Source organism: Syngnathoides biaculeatus, chromosome 14, assembly GCF_019802595.1.
Source record: "Syngnathoides biaculeatus isolate LvHL_M chromosome 14, ASM1980259v1, whole genome shotgun sequence".
NCBI classification, from domain to species: Eukaryota; Metazoa; Chordata; class Actinopteri; order Syngnathiformes; family Syngnathidae; genus Syngnathoides; species Syngnathoides biaculeatus.
In genome coordinates this window covers 5461432-5475042 of record NC_084653.1, presented here as the reverse complement: position 1 = coordinate 5475042, position 13611 = coordinate 5461432, and the positions used below count along the sequence as shown (strand labels likewise).

General features: G+C 41.0%; 1 protein-coding gene across 2 annotated transcripts in view; it reads right to left on the bottom strand.

Annotated features, from left to right (window-relative positions):
* kalrna (kalirin RhoGEF kinase a) overlaps window positions 1-13611 on the bottom strand; it is a 242497-nt gene that overhangs the window by 154015 nt on the left and 74871 nt on the right. For both annotated transcript variants that reach the window (XM_061842645.1, XM_061842646.1), the window contains exons 13-14: window positions 11898-12029; window positions 1714-1836 (exon numbers count right to left, since the gene is read on the bottom strand). In XM_061842645.1, the coding sequence (XP_061698629.1) occupies window positions 1714-1836; window positions 11898-12029 (255 nt within the window). The remainder of the gene's footprint in view (window positions 1-1713; window positions 1837-11897; window positions 12030-13611) is intronic.

The following is a 13611-nucleotide window of genomic DNA, read 5'->3' as shown; positions in this document are numbered from 1 at the left end:
GTGCAACAAGAAATCGAAGCGTTAACTCCAAGTAGGACTACCTCAGCATAGAGAAGATGTTTCCCGACCACAGTCATCACAACAGGTTAGCATGATGTTTTCATAAAATTGGCTTTTGCATTTAATGAAAATAGCTCAAACTTTCTAGTCAGATTGTGATCATTGGAAAAAAATAATTTGTCAATTTCACTCTCAAAATACCGGGGGGAAATGCACAATTAAACGAAAATATGTGGATGAACACAGGACGTTTTTACAAGACCGAAGAAGAAGCGGAAGACCCCATATTTTTTTATTGAGCGCAACGGCCAGCCATTCTCTGCCTTTTGTCTCTATCACATTTCACAGCTTCAAATCTTCACTTCAGCTTATTCCACGCAAACATTGACCTGGAATTTCAATCGCGACTAAACATTCCAGCTACACGTTAATTGCTTTGAAAAATCAAACAGAAAAGCAGATATAGTTTTTAAAAAACTGATGAAGGATCTAGAGACGAATGCTTGCATTATATCAAGTGCCTTGGAACGGTGCAAACCATGTATTGAAGGGTAGGTTTTTAAAAAAATGAAGCATGGCAACTGATTCACAGTTGCACTCAGACCTCCAATCATGTGAGTATTTTAGTGTTGCATTAGATTTGAATTGTGCCATATACGACAAGACTTGGTTGAACTTGGAGTTTGTGTGTGTGTGAGAAAGAGCACATTATTATTTATTTTTTTTTACCGGACTGTGGTCTTGGTACTCATGTGTATGATGTGATTCTTGGTGTGTATGATGTGGCTCTTTGCTGTAACAGTAAAAAAATAAGGCTCTTCATCTCTGACTGTTTGGCCACCCCTGGTTAAGTATGTTTTTGTTATATGTTGCAGCAATATGTCACAGCCTTGTCCATTGGACAATATGTTTGCTGTCCCGTTGTCCCATTGTCGCTGTTAATGGTGATGCATAGCAAACTGCATTGCTTAATATTAATCCTCAATGTAAAATTTAGATTACATCACTGCAGAGTTTTTATAGGATTAACACATGATTATCAACATGATTACACTGATCAGTCACTTCATTACAGGTACATGTACACCTGAACATAAATCTGCCTTCATGAAAAAAGATAAGCCTAGTTTTAATTAATAATTTATCATTGTTGAACTGCATGATATTAAGGGTTGTTCTTTGATCAAATGTACAGCTTTCTTTTACCCCAACATGCTCCCCTCACTGCTTCAACAACATTGACAACTAAATTAATAATGGAATCTTGTACCGCCCACTGTTTTGGGAATATTGTTTAGTGGTGAAAATTTACCCTCACCACCTTTCCCTTGCCACGGTTGATGATTAGCCGTCAAGTAAGCACCGCTACACGAAACATTTCCAAGTGTCATCCGGCATGCCTGTACAAAAAAACATTTTAAAACTATTATTGCTATCCATTAATTTTATTAGCCACTTATCCTCATAAGGTTTGCAGGAGTGCTGGAGCCTATACCAGCAAGCGTCGGGCAAAAGGCATATTATACCCTGAACTGGACGCTAGTCAGTTGCAGGGCAGATATCGGCACCATCACTGAGCAGGAATCGATCCCATGCTGCCCGCAACAAAGCCAGGCGTGTGTACCACAACTGCCTCAGTGACTCTTACACTATTATTACCACTACAATATTATTTTTTTGCTTGTTTGTTTACTTGAGATAAAAATGTCCAACCTGTGCGACCTCTTCAAAGTCGTCATGGCGTTTCTGCAGGGCTCGAGCTCGATGAAGAGACTTTCCCACTCCAGTGTGCTTGCTCAGGAAAGCTTCACCATGGTTTTCGATCCAGTCCATCACCTGACAAGTAGACAAGGAGCTCATAACTTCAAGCACATTTAGGAGAATTTAGTGACTCACTTCTACATGAGGTGCGACCACACAAGATCAAACAGATGTTTCTAAAATGGCATAATAGAAATGTATGCGTATCATGTTTCCTTTATTCCTTTATGAGTTTTTGTAGTAGAGTGAACCCCTGTTCATTGTTGAGGATATAATCCTGATCTATCTACTATAGGTGAAAATCTTCGATGCAGAGAGACCGTATTAAGAATGTGTTGTTTTTTTTTTGTCCTTACAGTTTTACCACTCATGCATGCTTCACAGACCTTAACGTTATTAAAACACACCTTTAGAAACATATATTGGATGAGGAGAAAAAGTTCTCACATAAACTGTACAGAAAGATAATTAAAAAAAAAGGAGTGTTATCCTGTTAGATGTACATTGAACAGGCGGCACCTGGTTGTGTGATGTGTGTCATTGGGTAGCCATCTGCCTCAAGTTGAAACTGTATAACTGAAGCAGCTATGTGTGGAACTCTATGAAGAGTCACTATTAAAATTTGCATGGTCTAATACTTTTGTTTTCTCATGATAGATTTGTTGTTTTGTTAATCCTGTTCTTTCTGGGTCTCCTAAACCTTTCTCTGGCGTGTGGGATAGGAGATCTTTTTGATCCAGTTTACCAATAAAATGCTTAAATTACTAATTTGCAAGATTATTATTTACTCTTCGATTATTTATCTTTTCACTGATGGTAAAGTGGTATACTTGCCTGACTTTGGTGTGGACCGCATGGGTTCAGTTTCCTGTGAGTGACTGGCAAGCAGTTCAGGGTGTAGTCCGCCTTTCATCTGAAATCAGCTGGGATAGGCTCCAGCATGCTGTGACCCTAACCAGGATAAGCGATGTTGACAGTGGATGGACATTTTTATATATTATTATTCATCATTATTTGAATTCTGTTCAAAGTTTCTGATGGCATATGATGCCCTATAAATTCTGCCTAATAACAAGCAACACGGAGTTACTTCTATCCATCCGCCCATTTCCTGAGGCTCTTATCCTCACGAGGGTCACGGGAATGCTGGAGCCTATCCCAGCCATCATCGGGCAGGAGGCAGGGTACACCCGGAGCTGCTTGCCAGCCAATGGCAGGGCACAAAGAGACAGATAACAGTCACACTCACAATCACACCAAGGGGCAATTTATTGTGTCCAATTAATACATGTTTTTGGGATCTGTGAGGAAACTGGAGCGCCCGGGGAAAACCCACGGAGGCACGGGGAGAACATGCAAACTACACACAGGCAGGGCTGGGATTTGGACCCCGGTCCTCAGAACTGTAAGGCCAATGCTCTACAGCTGCTCCACTGTGCCGTATGAATCACTTTGTCCACCCAAATTTTTGTAACATTCATTATTTTTCATTTATTTCATTTTCTATAGTACTTGTTTTCAGTAGGGTCACAGGTAAGGTGCAGCCTATTGAAGCCAACATTGGGTGAGAGACAGGGTATACCATGAACTGGTCACCAATGCTATATATAAGAGACTACCTATATAGTAGACAAGCAACCATTCACTCTCACATTCATACCTGGGGAATTGAGAATCGTTACTAGGGGTTATAGGAATGTGGGAGGAAGCTGGAGTACGATATCCAGAGAAGACCTACTCAAGCAGGGGGAGAACACGCAAACAACACAGAGAAGGCTGGAGATTTAAAACCCAAGGTTCAGAACTATATTGCAGACATGCTAAGCAGCATACCATCGTGTTTACTGAAAAATGTGTTTTTTTTAAATTATTATACACAAGTACCTTAATATATGAATTTGTTCCAAGCTCGTAACTCAATGTACTCACATATAAAATGAATTTGATTAATTTTTAGTCTTGTTTTATGGCACTATGCAATTAAAAATCGGGGTGCTTCGCTAATGGGTGGTGACGCGAATTTAAATACGATTCCAATGAAAAAAAAACAATGTCAGATAATTTTAGGATTTTAATCACAATGAATCAAAGAATGAAAGACTATGGTACTTAATTTATACTGACAAAAGCTGCCATTCTGCCACGCTGGATTTACTTAAAAAGATGTTTAGACTATCTTCATGGTCAACACCCCTTTGAGTGGACATGCGCAACTTGTGTCATTCAGTACTGCAATGTAGACCTGCCTGCAGCTGATCATGGATCACAGAGTCGATGATCACCAAAGGGAGGCGTTGATCGCCGGATGAAGAGCTACACGTAAGTCGTACAGTATATAGTGGAGGGCGATCACAAGCTAGCAGCTAGCTAGCTGGCAAGAAAGGAAGCAGATGTTCTCAGCCAGTGCAGATTCAAGCATTTTACACACTAAGATTGGTGAAATACAGACCTGGCTTTTACCTCGGGCCACAGTATGGCGAGGGATACTGGTTAAAGTAAGCCATTTTAAACTAAAAAAAAAAAGGACGAAAGAAATGAAATGGAAAAAAAAGAAATACTTTACCAACAGGAGAAACAACAACCAAAATATGTAAGTGTATTTTTTTCACATTCAATAGATAGTTTTGTGAGTCAAACTGAATGCTGAGACAATTGATGCACTTTTGGACAATTTCTCAAATCATAAATGCCAATGCTGTTGCTCCTGTTAAAACAAAGACCATCTTGAGGCAACCCAAAACACCATGGAGGAGCACAATAATGGTCAAGAGCTCTAAATCAAAGTGTAGGAAAGCAGAACGCAAATTGAGAAAAACTTGACTCCAAATTGACTAAAATCTCTAGAGACAGTGTCTTTCTAATTTTAACCAACAGTTAGTCAGGGCTACACAGCAAAACTTTTCTGAAATCATCAGCAAGGACCTCAACAATACTTGCACTGTTTACTGTAGATAACTAGCTTATAACCATCCCGAATCAGATACCGTCAGAACTCGTAACAGCGGACAAATGCGATGAAAACCTTGGTGTTCTGATAAATTCCGACCTTACCTTCAACAGACATATCAATTGAATTACTAAATCTGCCTTTAACCATCTGAAAAACATGTCTAGAGTGAAGGCTTGCATGTGTCAAGCAGTCCAAGAGAAGCTCACCAATACGTTTATCTCAAGTAGGCTTGACTATTGTCTTCTGACTGGGCTCCCCTAAAAGAGCATTAAACAGCTACAGCTTGTTCAGAATGCTGGAGGTCGTGTTATGACCAGAACAAAGCGACCAGAGCATATAAATCCACTTCTAAACTCTTTAGACTGTCTTCCAGTCAGTTTTTAGAACATAGTTTAAAGTCTGCTACTGGTCTATAATCCCTAAATGATTTAGGTCCTGAATACATGAAAGAATTGCTCATATAATACAAACCCAGTAGGGCTCTGAGATTGACACCTCAGGTCTAATAATGGAGTGCAGAGTCCAAAGCAAACATGGTGAAGCAGCATTCAGCTTTTATGCCGCAAAAAATGGAATAAATTGCCATCAGAGGTGATTTCAGCCCCAAGTGTTAATGTTTTCATATCCAGATTAAAAACTTTTTTTTTGGCATGCGTTTTGAAGTAGTTCCACTTTTCAGTGACATTTCTTGCTCTAAAAGTTGTCCTAATTGTACTGTTTTAAATGTTATTTATGTATTTCAATCATTTTAATCATGTAAAGCGCATTGAGTTACCTTGTGTATGAAATGCGCTTTACAAATACATTTGTTTTGCTTTGACTTGCTTTTACTATTTTGTTATTGTCAACACAATAGTGAATTAGGTTTTAGAGTGAGTCCAAGCCCTATTAGAAATAAATATAAAAACAGTAAAATGGAAAATGAATATATTAACTGTTTTAATAAAGGGTAATAAAGCAAAAAGTAATCCACATACTTTGTGCCTTGAAGTGCTTTGGACTGGTGAGTGACGTCAGGAGCTGCAGTAGGTTGGGTTGGATGTTTCCAATGCACAAACATCAGTTGCAAGATTATTCTTTAAGGTGTTTTCATTGTCTTTGTGTTTGACTGTTTGTCCCATTGAAAAAATGGCTAAATGTGCTTCTAAAACTGTGGCTCACCTTTTTTATTACCATCACTTGAAAAGCAGCGTATCTGGAGCCTGCTCATAATTCTTTTTTTTTTTTTTAAATGCTGTTTGGCTATTAGATCAAGTAGAATGGAGCACCTGAATCCCTTTTATGTTGGAACAGTTTAACTGTGTCACAGTGAGGTTTTTAAGCTACCACTGCAGTTTCTTAGTACAATAATGCATCGAGAATCAAGAGTCAATCAGTCAAACAGAACAAGAATTCTGGAGACGAGTGAAAAAATAACACAACAGAGGACAAAGCACTAACTGTTAACAAGATGAGACATGTAAATCCATATATATCTAGAATATAGGTGTCAAACTCAAGGCGTGGGGGCCTGATCTGGCCCCCCCTCATGATTTTATATGGTCCAGGAAGGCAAGTCGTGTGTGTCAGCTGCCATGATTCTAGTGAAAATCCGTACCAAAATTCCAAATTGTCATATTATAAATGATAATGAAATACGAGATACGTATTATAAACACTGTGGGGCCAACGCTTTACAGCTGCGCCACCATGCCGCCATATACCATATATTTCGTGTATAAATATGATGAGACGATTAAAGATTTTTATGGTTTCACAGTCACAATGGCCCTCTGTTTGACACCCCTAATCTAGAACAATGACACATTAGATATGAGCATTGTGTGGGGGCGTTGTGCTTACACCCTGTGAGGCAAGGACAGGACAAGGAGAGGAAGCATGTATGAAAAGTGTCCTGAACCTGGCTGTACAACTGAAGTGTGGTGGAAGTAACTATGTAAATTATACACGTCTAAAAGACCACAGTGTTAGTGTGAGGATACCCAGGCTATTTGGATATTCATAAGGTATTTTTTGCAATTGTGCATTCAGCAAAATAGTCCCAAGGACGTGTGCCTGCAAAAATATGTGAAATAATTGACGCAGTTTTACATGCACAATGACTGACAAAAGAGTCCTGTAATTACTATGCCTCCACCCCAGAGGCTGAGGACCCCATCCAATCAATTGAGCGGTGTTATCGGGGCCAGGAGTCCACAGAAGAACAGCCCGGCAGACAGATCACGTCTCACACCGAGGTCCCACCGAGGCACTATGACAACCGGGCACTCAGGTGAGGCCGCAGGGACTCAATGCTGCCCCTCCAGCTCAACCCCGACATCTCCCACTCCTCCACCCCCAGGAACGCAAGATGTCCTCCCAACCCACAGGGCCACAATACAGCCAGTCCCTGCCTGGCCTGAGGGTGGGAGTGTGTCCCTTCCTCATAACTCAAATTTTGGCTCACAACATGAGCCAAAGCACAAGCATTTTAACTAGGTGATGACTCATAATCCAAAAAACCTGAGTTGGAGCACGTGGAAGTCAAGGTACGTTTTGAAAATACAAAAGTAAAGGTTTACCCAAGTAAAACATTGCAAGCAATGAGTGTAAATCAACATGAACATGTCATCAGCTCTTTTTAAAAAGATTTGTTTGGGGGAGCTCAAGGTCAGTTGAAGTTTGAAAGTGGCAAATCAAACTGCACACCTTATATGCTCCAACTCCAACTTTGCTTGTACATTTTGCTGTCTCGCGGGGAAACATCATCAACTGCTCAGCTGTGATTTATTTGCCATTGGAAACGTGCTGTGCTTTCCACGTGCGCTCCTCTACGCCACGCACCACTCGCTCAATGGGTGTCTCCGGGGCCTCGTAGCTGCCGATACGTGACAAGTATTTTTGGCAAAACTGTGTCCTCCACTGAATTTACTACCTCCGCTTATGTGATCTCTTCTCCGTTTGGTGTTTCACTTGTGTCCCTCTCCTGTCCGAATCCACATAAGCAGCCTTCATATGTGGAAAGGAATTCTCACCCCCTTCTTACACACATATTTCTCAAGGCTATTGGTGCTGATGTTGGTTTCTTGCTAAGTTACGAGAGTGTGAGTATTGTGTGCTGAACGCATTCACATTATCAATGTATTTACATAATATTTACCAAAAAGCTTTGTGCATCACTAAGTAGCATTATTGCAAAGCTACCGTAGCGTGCCAATTTAGCATAGCAAGAACATAGCCCAAGATTTACCTTCATAAACTTGAGAGAAGATGCGATTTGCCATAAACAAATCACATTTTTGGCAGAAACGTCAAATTGTAACTGGGGAAGAATGTCTTGACTTTTATGGAACTTGATTGGAAATCGGTCAGAAAAAAATAAGATTTTTGGTTTTCAATCAAGTTGAATACAAGTTAGATGCAGTGAGATTTATCGACGGCAACATGGGATGTGAAGAGGGAATGAACTGTGGCGTTAATGGACTTAAAACCTTTGCCTGAGGAACTCCACTCAAAATAGCGTCTAATTGTTAGTTGATGTCACTGAAAATGTATATACAAATTCTATCAACAACAAAAAAAGTCTTGTGAAAATATAAAGTTATTAGCCTGCTTTTCTTCGATATCATTTTACAGTCATTCTAGATTTTAGAGTGCATCTGTGATTTTGGGAGATTAGGGAAGTCACTGGCACTGCCGTTTTTTGAATGAAGAAGACCGCCTGTTCCTGGGGAAGTGAAGGAAAACCACTGACTGATTAATTTAATGTGGAATTAGTCTCAGGACTTTAGTCCATATATTTGTACATCTTTTGATAGTGGACTCTTCTTTGTGGTGGTTTTAAATCTCGATCCTCCAACTGTCTGTTGCACCATCAACGGGAGTGCCAGCAGAGAGCAAAGATCCATTTGGATCTGAGAAGTTTTCCTGGTTTTGGGAAGCTGATGGATAAAGAGTGCTGATGGGAAACACATGTCGCCACATGATGACACATTCCACTGTGGCTTCAAGAAATATGCTCCCATTTTTTTTGTATTGTATTCATTTATTGAGTATATGCGCTAGGGTGAATCTGGTCCCCCGACATCTTTCAAAATCAACAAACGTTTTTCTGGAGGTGAGGTTCATCATGTAAGAGCTGTGTTTCAAATTTGAACGAAATCGAATCGTGTGTAGGGGTTCCTCATGGAGAATGAATTTTTTGAAATGATTGGGATTTTGGTACAGAATAGTCGATCAGCAATGCGGGCGTTTTCCGGAAAAAAATTTCTAAACTATCATCGAGTGGCGTCGAGAACGTCAGGACATTCCCCGTAACGTTCAGAAGCACTCATGAAATCCTTGAGCAGGTTGACCTCTCAGCCCTAGTTGGTGTTTACCTCTCAGTTAATGCAAAGTCATTGAACTGTCAACATGGCTGCTGTGAAACAAAAAGACCTGCGGTATTTTTTGCTTGGGACCGTTCCAACCGCGGATGATAAAGCCATCAAAGGAGCCAAACTTTCTTCCAGAAAACAGATTCTTCTGTCATTCATTGCTGCAAAAGAGGAATTCCAAAGACAAGACGTCGCCAAGCCTATCAGGGAAGCCGCAAAATCTTTCGTTCAGGAAGTCGTGATTTTTTACCAGAAAGCAAGAATACCAACAGTTGCAGAAAACAAGATGTCGGAGAAGGTTTAATCGTTATACGCTGATATGCAATTCAGAAAGATCGAAGATTGTCAGGAAGACCGCTTAAACGCATCGAAGATTTCAAATCCGGGTTGGAGGAGAAGTTTTCCATTCTGGCCACGTGATGTCGTATTTTGAATGAAGAAGACCGCCTGTTCCTGAAAAATGATGGAGACCAGGACGAACGTGATGGGAGGCATTGATTCAAACTTGGGCACAACCGAGAAGAAAGTCGCGGAGCGTATCAAACAAAACACCATGCGCATTGAGAGAGAATGGCAACGAGAGCTTAAGACAGAAGTGAATAAGGAACTGGTCGAAGACCTGGACGAGTCATCCGGAACAGATGATTCAGACGAATTCGCTCCATCAACATCGACTAGACTTCCCCATAGAAGACTGAAGAAGACTGGCTCAGACATACACGTCCCCTTTGATGTACTGAAATCACCGAAATTAATTTCAACGGCAATGAGGAAGAATATATCTCCTACTGCGCTAGCGGCAACCGTAGAATCTCTCATCAGCTCATGTGATGGCACTACATCTGCAGTAAAGTTGAACCCGGTGCAGTCCTACCAGTACCGGAAGGACGCGGCCGCCAACATTGCTGAGAGAATCCAGACGGACTGGGTTCCTCCCGACCAGCAGGAACTCACTGGGATGGCAAACTAATGGAGATGTTACCTGACAAATACGCAAAGGATGATCATCTTCCCGTGTTGATTTCAGGCGTGGGTGGGATCAAATTGCTCGGTGTTCCTGCCCTTCCTGTAAAGTCTTCGGAAAGAGCTGGAGATCTTCTTTCTAAAGCTACGCTCAATCTAGCGGAGACATGGAACTATAGTGGCAATATTTCAGCTATGGTATTTGATACCACCAGCGCTAATATGGGACATCTCACAGCTAGCTGCATTTGCATCCAGGAAAACCTCGGGAAAGCTCTGTTGTGGTGCGCCTGTCGAAGACATGTGGGTGAAATCTTACTCACAAAGGCTTGGGATGCTCTGGGTGTGGAATTATCGAAAAGCAAAGACGTGTCAGTATTTACGAAATTCAGGGACAGGTACTCCGAACTGGATTTGACTGCTGAGCTGACGAGAGACAGCAGTTCGGATCCTTTTATGCTAGAGCAGCGACATCATGTAATTGAACTTCTAACAACCATCAAGACAGGCACTGGTGACCCTCACTCGGCTGCTGTGAACTTGTTACCTCGAGGCGACTACCGAGAACTGCGAGACTTGGTTTTAGTTTACCTAGGAGAGGACAATACATCCAACTCTCAGAAACCCGGTGCGACACACAAAGCTCGCTGGATGGTGAAACTTTTGTATGCAATCAAAATGATTCTTTTAAGAAATTCTGTCGCCGATTTGAAGGATAGACTCTTATCAAAGTCTGTCATGGATAAAGTAGCAAGATTTCTGACTTTTGTGATGCATATTTAGGTGCCGTGGTGGTTCATGTGTCCAATTTGCTCGGAAGTGCTGATCAATGATTTACAATTGGCTAAAAATTTGACAAAATTTGTGAATATTGAGCCAGTGATAGCTAAAGCCATTTTGAAGGGGTTCATGAATCACTACTGGTACTTGGTGCCAGAAATGATTCCGCTCAGTCTCTTCAGTGACAGTCTCGACAAGACAGAGAAACGTGAAATAGCGGAAACAATTATCTCATTACCAAAGAAACCACATAACGAGAGTCAGCACGGGACTGGTTACGGGAAACCAATTTTCCCCCGGTTTGACCCAGAACATACAAAGTTGAAAGATTTGTGTTCATGCGATTCGTGGAAATTCTTTGAATTACTTGATATAGACACTGATTTTCTTCATGAACATCCTGAACAATGGCAGTCAATGGAAAACTACCGAAAACATCAATCTGTCGTCGGAAACCTGAGGGTGACTAACGACAGCGCCGAGAGAGGTGTAAAACTAGCTGCCGAATTTCTAAAATCCGCTAAAATAAAAAAAAAACTACCAAAATATTTTGTAAGTTGTGGAAAATGACAGGAAAGCTGTACCAAACCAACGGAAGAAAATGAAAACCGAAATTGAAAATTGGTAATTGCATTTGTAGACTGTAGACAAACTGAGAAAAATGTAACAATTTACTATTGCAGCGTTCTGTAGGTACATTTCAGGATGTATGTTTTGAATGATGGATTTTCATTTGAATGAATATTTTACGAATACATTTTAATCTTTCCTTTTGGCTATTTTTTTATGAAATCACGGATATTTTATTGCTTGCAGTCCACTGATGTGAGTAGAAATGTAGGCTTTAATGTGTCAATTTGACTGATGCAATGTTGAGATTTCCATCGCGATGAGGAACCCCTAAACATTGAAATATTCAATCCGAATTTCACCATTTTACTTTTAATATCTAGCCTCACGCTAGAAAAAAACATTCAGTTCAAAAGACTCAAGTTTTCAAAATCAAGGGGGACCAGATTTACCCTAATATGCGCATGTGTGCGTGTGTGTGTGTGTGTGTGTGTGTGTGTGTGTGTGTGTGTGTGTACCTGCTGGACATCCTGCTGGAACACACACAGCTGCAGTCTTTGGTGCAGTCGGACCTTTCGGTGCTGCCAAATGTTCTCCAGACGACGCTGGTGGTGGAGCACTTCATGGACCACATCAAGTATGCAATGAACCTAAACATAAAAAACAGCATATTTTTCTTTTTAAAGGATGATAAATGAATGAATTAATAATTAATTTGGGTTCAAGACAAGTATTTTCTTTATTTAAAAGTGTTTATCTTCTGTATGGTGGTCTTTGGGTAATGTTTTTTCTTAATTTCCCTGTAACCCATGCCTTAATTGGAGTAATATAATTTACAAATACAGGTGAGAGCTGGGTTAAATCTAGTGGTTAGAATTGGCATTAAACACGGGAATGTAGGGCAATACTAACAAATTCACAACCATGCCTGTGTACTTACAACTAAGTACTGTAAGTAAATAATAAAGTAATTATTATTTTGATAACATTGCAATCATGATTGAATTGTGCAATCCCTCCAAAGATTTTCTATTCGGTTTAGGTCCGGAGACTGGCTATGCCACGTCAGAACCTTGATATGCTTCTTACAAGCCACTCCTTGGTTTTCCTGGCTGTGTGCTTTGGGTCATTGTCATGTTGAAAGACCCAGCCACGACCCATCTTCAGTGCTCTAAGGGAAAGAGGTTGTTCCCCAAAATCTCAAAATACATGGCCGCTGTCATCCTCTCCTTAATACAGTGCAGCCGTCCTGTCCCATGTGCAGAAAAACACCCCCAAAGCATGATGCCACTACCCCCATGCTTCACAGATGGGATGGTGTTCTTGGGCTGGAACTCATCATTTGTCTTCCTCCAAACACATTTACTGGAATTATGACCAAAAAGTTCAATTTTGGTTTCATCTGACCACACAACTTTCTCCCATGACTCCTCTGTATCACCCAAATGGTCATTGTCCAACTTAAGACAGGCCTTGACATGTGCTGATTTAAGCAGGTGAACCTTCGGTGCCATGCATGATGTCAAACCATGACGTCTTAGTGTATTAGCGATAGTGGTCCCAGCTCTTTTCACGTCATTGATCAAGTCCTGTCATGTCGTCCTGGGCTGATTCCTCACCTTTCTAAGGATCACTGAGACCACACAAGGTGATATCTTGCATGGTGCTCCACTCTGATTGCGATTTACCGTCATGTTTAGCTTCTTTTTCTAATGATTGCTCCAAAAGTGGACCTTTTTCCACCAAGCTGCTTGGCAATTTCTCCGTAGCCCTTTCCAGCCGTGTGGAGTTGTCCAATTTTGTCTCTGGTGTCTTTGGCCATTTTACATTTTACATTTCACATTTTAGCTTGAGTCTTACTGATTGTCTGGGGTGGACGGGTGTCTTTATGCAGCTAACGGCCTCACACAGGGGCATCTGATTCAGGATAATACATGGAGTGGAGGTGGACTTTTAAAGGCAGAGTAACAGGTCTTTGAGGGTCAGAACTGTAGCTGATAGACAGGTTTCTATGTGACAGAAGAGTATCCGCTCGGATGAAGGGCAATGTTTATAAAACAGTTGTGAGGCCAGCCATGATGTACGGATTAGAGACGGTGGTTCTGAAGAAACAACAGGAAGCAGAACTGGAGGTAGCAGAAATGAAGATGCAGAGTTTCTCGCTTGGTGTTAACAGGCTGGGTAAGATTAGAAATGAGCTCATTAGAGGGACAGCCAAAGATAGATGTTTTG